Source organism: Silene latifolia, unplaced genomic scaffold, assembly GCF_048544455.1.
Source record: "Silene latifolia isolate original U9 population unplaced genomic scaffold, ASM4854445v1 scaffold_126, whole genome shotgun sequence".
In the NCBI taxonomy this organism is placed as follows: domain Eukaryota; kingdom Viridiplantae; phylum Streptophyta; class Magnoliopsida; order Caryophyllales; family Caryophyllaceae; genus Silene; species Silene latifolia.
Window position 1 is genome coordinate 914,911 of NW_027413130.1, and position 5,835 is coordinate 920,745.

At 41.4% G+C, this 5,835-nt stretch overlaps 1 protein-coding gene across 1 annotated transcript; it reads left to right on the top strand.

Annotated features, from left to right (window-relative positions):
• Window positions 1-599: 599 nt before the first annotated feature.
• On the top strand, window positions 600-5,242 carry LOC141637664 (uncharacterized). Its single transcript, XM_074447129.1, has 3 exons — window positions 600-1,096; window positions 1,193-4,114; window positions 4,357-5,242. The coding sequence occupies exons 1-3, from the start codon at window positions 600-602 to the stop codon at window positions 5,240-5,242; spliced, it is 4,305 nt and encodes a 1,434-aa protein (XP_074303230.1).
• The last annotated feature ends 593 nt before the right edge of the window (window positions 5,243-5,835 follow it).

Here is a 5,835-nt window from a genome sequence, read left to right on the forward strand (position 1 = left end):
TTATAAAAGTTTTGGTTCAATTTTCTACCTTTGATTAATATTATAACTAGTATTTGTAATATTAATTATATTAAGAGGAGCCTTGGGTATAATACATAGGGAGAGATCTTACACTTAGATCTTTATTCTTCCATTGGAAAAGCTCAAGAACAAGGAAGATAGGTGATCTCTCTTGTGCCCTAATAGCCGAAATCTACAATGTAAGGACATGATTTCTCCTCTATTTATTTTATTGTTTGCATGCATAAGATCCGTTTTAATTTTATGACAAATTAGTTTAGACATATATGAGTATGTTAACATGTATATGAATCTACATTTCCTTCAGGTCTCACTCACCTTGATCAAGTGATAGGTCTTGCTTGTTCAAACATTATCCCTTTTAATCACAAAAACCAGAACGGGTCGTACCTAGTACGTTCGGTTCGCCAAAAACAGTCCGCTAATTTTTAATCTTTTGTCCTCAAAATCGTTCCATTTCAGGTCTGCGCGTACCTAGTACGAACAGTCCTCAGTACTGTACAAAACGTCCTTAATTCCGCTGCTCAATTCGCATCATTTGTGGTATCAGAGCTTCGGCTCTTGATCCTTGTTTAACTATGTCGGTGGATTTCAACAGTCCAGAATTCATTCATCAATTACGGGAAGCCTTGAAACATGCTCGTGAAACTGATGAACGTTGGCAACCTAGAAGAGGAGAACGAATTGTTGATGCATTCAAAGCGAGTGATCTTCCTGAATTCGTTGGAGGGGCTGATCCCGAGGCCTATTTGGAGTGGGAACGGAAAATCGATCGTTTATTCGATTTTAAAGACTTGGATGATGACAAGAGATGTAGGTTTGCAATTCTGAAATTGAGCAAAGGAGCATCGCTGTGGTATGAGGCGATGAAGGCTAAGAGGGTCCGAGAAGGCAAGGAGAAAATTGATTCTTGGGTGTCCCTAAAACGCAAACTACGGAAAAGGTATGTACCATCGACCCATAGGCTGTCTACTTATCGCAAAATCGCTGATTTTAGACAAGTCAAATTGAGTGTTAGCGAGTACTTAGATGAATTTCAGAACCTTGCTATTATGGGTGAATTGGAGGAAGTAGAGTAACAAAAAATTGCTCGATTTTTGCGTTGTTTAAATTATAACATTGCTAGCACGGTTGAGTTATACCAATATTCTGATTTTGATACCTTGTGTAGTCTTTGTTTGAAAGTTGAATCCCAAGGGAAACCTAAGTATGGGAGTGGGTCGAATTCAGAATCGAGTAAGCCTAAATCATGGTCGAGACCCGAGTCTAAATCTGTCGGTACTTCAAATGACCAGTCCGTGTCTAACACCTCGACTGGCAACCCTAAAAACACCGCTGGTCAGTCCTCAAAAACCCCGGGAAAGGAGACTAGTTTGGCTAAGGTTCGATGCTTTAAGTGTCAAGGGTTCGGTCATTATCAAAGTGCGTGTCCTAATCAACGAGTTGTGACCTTAAGAGAAGCCTTAGAGTGTCGGGATGAATTGTTGGCCAAGGAGGAACAAATGGATGAGTTTCTGATTCCTAATGATAATGAGGAAGGGGAAGAAGAAGTAGAGGGTTATGAGGCACCTAATGTCAATACTAATTTGGTTTTGCGAACTTTGAAAGTTGAGTCTAAACCAATTGAGTCGGGACAGCGAAACCAACTGTTTCATACTAATTGTAAGGTGAATGATAGATGGGTGAGTCTAATTATCGATGGAGGGAGTTGTACTAACGTTGCCTCTACTGAAATGGTGTCTAAATTGGGTCTTAAGACCACGAATCATCCCCATCCTTATGCGTTGCATTGGCTAGATAACGGTAGTAGTGTCAAAGTTACTAAACAGGCCCGTGTGAATTTAGCAATGGGTTCGTATGTTGATGAGGTTTTGTGTGACGTTATACCCATGGATGCTTGTCATATCTTGTTGGGTCGACCTTGGCAATTTGATCGGGATGTGTTGCATCGGGGAAGGTGTAATGAATATGAATTGAAGGATAAGGGAAAATGGATTGTGCTCAAACCCTTATCACCTCAAAACAGTCGTGTTGCTGCCACAAACACGGTTCCCAAGGCTGGTATGTCGTTGTTGATTGGAGAACGGGATGTGGAGCGTGCTATTGATAGTGGCGAACGGGTTTTCTTACTGGTTGCTAAAGAAAATTCGAGTTCTAATGTTGTTTTGCAGGAAAATGACCGAGTTGAAAAGCTCCTTACGGAGTTTAGTGATGTATTTCCCGATGAATTACCGGCTGGTTTGCCTCCTATTCGGGGCATTGAACATCAAATTGACCTTATTCCGGGCTCATCTCTCACGAATAAGGCTGCTTATCGTTGTAATCCCGAAGAAACAAAGGAACTCCAAAAGCAAATCGATGAATCGATGGCTAGGGGCTATGTTCGTGAAAGTATAAGTCCTTGTGCTGTACCGGTGCTACTTGTGCCAAAGAAAGATGGGTCGTGGAGAATGTGTGTTGATAGTCGTGCCGTGAATAACATAACAATCAAATACCGCTTCCCAATCCCAAGGCTCGATGATATGCTTGACGAGCTTCATGGTTCGGTTATTTTCTCAAAGATCGATCTTAGGAGTGGTTACCATCAGATTCGGATGCGCGAAGGCGATGAATGGAAGACGACTTTCAAAACGAAGCATGGGTTGTATGAATGGACCGTCATGCCATTCGGTCTTACCAATGCTCCAAGTACCTGTATGAGATTAATGAACGAGGTACTTAAATCTTTCTTGGGCAGATTTGTTGTGGTTTATCTTGATGATATATTGGTGTATAGCAGGAGCATAGATGATCATTTTGAACATTTGAGGCAAGTGTTCGAAACATTGCGAAGTCAGAAACTTTATGGGAAGCGTGAGAAGTGCTCTTTTCTTGTGGAGAGCGTGGTTTTCTTGGGATACGTGGTGTCCAAGGATGGTGTCTCGGTTGATCAATCAAAAATTGAAGCAATTCGATCATGGCCAGAACCTAAAACCGTTAGTGAGGTACGATCTTTTCATGGGCTTGCTTCATTTTATCGTCGATTTATTCGAGATTTCAGTACCATAACCAGCCCTATAACGGAGTGTTTGAAAAAGAGGAGTTTTAATTGGGGCGGGGATGCTAAGCAAGCTTTTGAAACGATTAAGGATCGGTTGTGTACCGCTCCTATCTTGGCTTTACCCGACTTTTCTCAACCTTTTGAGGTCGAGTGTGATGCTAGTGGCGTGGGAATAGGGGCTGTTTTGATTCAAGGGAAACGTCCTATTGCCTACTTCTCGGAGAAATTGGGTGGGGCTCGATTGAATTATTGCACTTATGATAAGGAATTTTATGCTATTGTCCGGGCTCTTGATCATTGGAGTCACTATCTCCGTCCTAACCATTTTATATTGCATTCCGATCATGAATCCTTGAAGTATATTAATGGGCCGCAGAAGTTGAATCATAGGCACGCAAAATGGGTGGAGTTCTTACAATCATTTCACTTTTCATCCAAGTATAAAAATGGGAAGAGTAATGTTGTAGCCGATGCTTTATCTCGTCGGTATACCTTGCTGTCCACGCTTGATGTCCGTCTTTTGGGCTTTGAAACATTGAAGGATTATTATGGTGAAGATGTAGATTTTGGTGCAATATATCTTGAGTGCAAATCAGGAGCTAAGGGAGAGTATTTGATTCAAGACGGTTTTCTTTTTAAAGGAAATCAACTTTGTGTTCCTAAGCATCCGATTCGAGAACTACTTGTAAGGGAGGCTCACGGTGGAGGACTAGCTGGTCACTTCGGGGTGGCTAAGACCGTAAAGATCTTGAAAGAGCATTTCTTATGGCCACGATTGCAAAAAGATGTTCACAACATCGTGGGTAAGTGTGTTACTTGTCAAGTTTCGAAGAGCAAGTTCAAACCGGGTGAATATACTCCTTTGCCAATTCCGGTCAGACCTTGGGACGGTGTTTCTATGGACTTCATTGTTGCTTTGCCACGCACTCAACGTGGTAAGGATGTTATCATGGTGGTGGTTGATCGTTTTTCCAAGATGGCTCATTTTGTTGCTTGCCATAAAACCGATGATGCTTCTAATGTGGCTGATTTATACTATCGGGAAATTGTGAGGTTACGTGGCATTCCAAAGACTATTGTGTCGGATCGGGATTCTAAATTCTTGAGCTACTTTTGGAATACATTGTGGAGGAAAGTGGGTACAAAGTTGCTATTTAGTACCTCTCACCATCCCTCAAACACCTTCGCAAAGTGTTCGAAATTCTCCGAGGACAAAAGCTATATGGAAAGAAGGAGAAATGTTCATTCTTGGTCGAGAGTGTCATATTTCTCGACTATATGGTATCTAAAGTCAGGATTTCGGAGGAACAAATCAAAATTGAAGCAACCAAGTCATGGCCTACTCCTAAGACCATCACGGAGGTCCAAACATTTCATAGACTCACCTTATTTTATCGGAGGTTCATTCGGGACTTTAGTACCATTACTAGTCCTATCGCCGAGGGTACGAAGAAGGGAACCTTCGTATGGACCACAACCGCTCAAAAGGAGTTCAAAACCATTATTCAGAAACTTTGCGAGACACCGTTATTGGCACTCCCGGATTTCACTCAACCATTTGAGGTGCAATGTGACGCAAGCAGTGTTGGAATTGGAGCCGTATTAATACAAGGAAAGCGACCCATCGCTTATTTCTCCGAGAAATTAAATGGTCCTAGATTCAACTACTCTACGTGCGACGAAGAGTTTTATGCGATCGTGAGAACTCTTAATCATTGGAGTCGTTATCCCCGTCCGAATTACTTCATACTACCTTTGGATCGTGAATCGTTGAAGTACATTAACAGGAAACAGAAGTTGAATCCGAAACATGCCAAATGGGTGGGCCACGTTAGTTTTGATTCGCAAGTGAAAGAACCATATCAATCACCAATTGATAAACACATTGACGAGAAACTACATGGTGGGAACTCTAATTTCTTATTAAAGTCAATTTTCATGGAAGCTCATAATGATCTTGTTGTTTCGTGCAACCAATATTTGGATATTGGTAGAATTGTGCATGAAAGGTGGTGGGAAGGGAATCACAAGAAAATAAAGCGCAAGCAAAGATGGCACAAAATGGTTTTGAATACTCAATACAAATCTAAATCACTGGAGGTGGATAAACATGAAGACTACATTGAAGATGATGAGCTGAAGAAGAGATCAACGGGTGCGTGGCTTGCTTCATGTGCTTGATCAAGTTGAATCTAACTTCAACTTCAAGACTTGTTTTTGATTCCGGTGGCATCAAGTATTTCAAAGAATCGGGTCGATTCTTCTTAAAGAAGGGAGTGTTGATGCGTATAGAGGGGGGGGGGGGTAAAAATTCTAATAAATTTTAGCAGGAATCACGAATAAAATCAGCCCAAATTATCCCAAAACAAATGTGACGGATAATCAAGTTACGGGTTGACAAGTTAAAGCAAGTATGCATAAAACATGGATGGGCTCAATTAAAGAAAAGGAAATATGCGCAGTCGAGACTCAAGGCCGTGGGAACGCTGAAACCGTGTGGGAACAAGGGAAGTGGCGGCATCAAGCAAGGGGAGAGGGAAGTGGCGGCATCCAACAAGGGTAGAAGAATCCTATTCTTAGTTTTTTGCATTTTCAAACTAGGTAGAATAAAAGTTGACAAAATAGTCTAGTTTGTGAGTTCTATGTTCATTCATCCTAGAAACTTACAAACTAGCATTTAATGCTTGCTTGGAGGCCAAGGCTTTTGTCCTATATAAAGGACCTAGCCTCCTCATTTGTAAATCATCCAAGAATTAAGAAAAACCCTTTTGAGA

Bases quoted from the DNA above. Each gene is read 5' to 3' on its own strand.
- LOC141637664 (XM_074447129.1), top strand. From the start codon at position 600: ATGTCGGTGGATTTCAACAGTCCAGAATTCATTCATCAATTACGGGAA. The intron at 1,097-1,192 runs GTAACAAAAAAT...TACCTTGTGTAG, and splicing joins GGTGAATTGGAGGAAGTAGA to TCTTTGTTTGAAAGTTGAAT. The intron at 4,115-4,356 runs GTTACGTGGCAT...ATCTAAAGTCAG, and splicing joins TACTATCGGGAAATTGTGAG to GATTTCGGAGGAACAAATCA.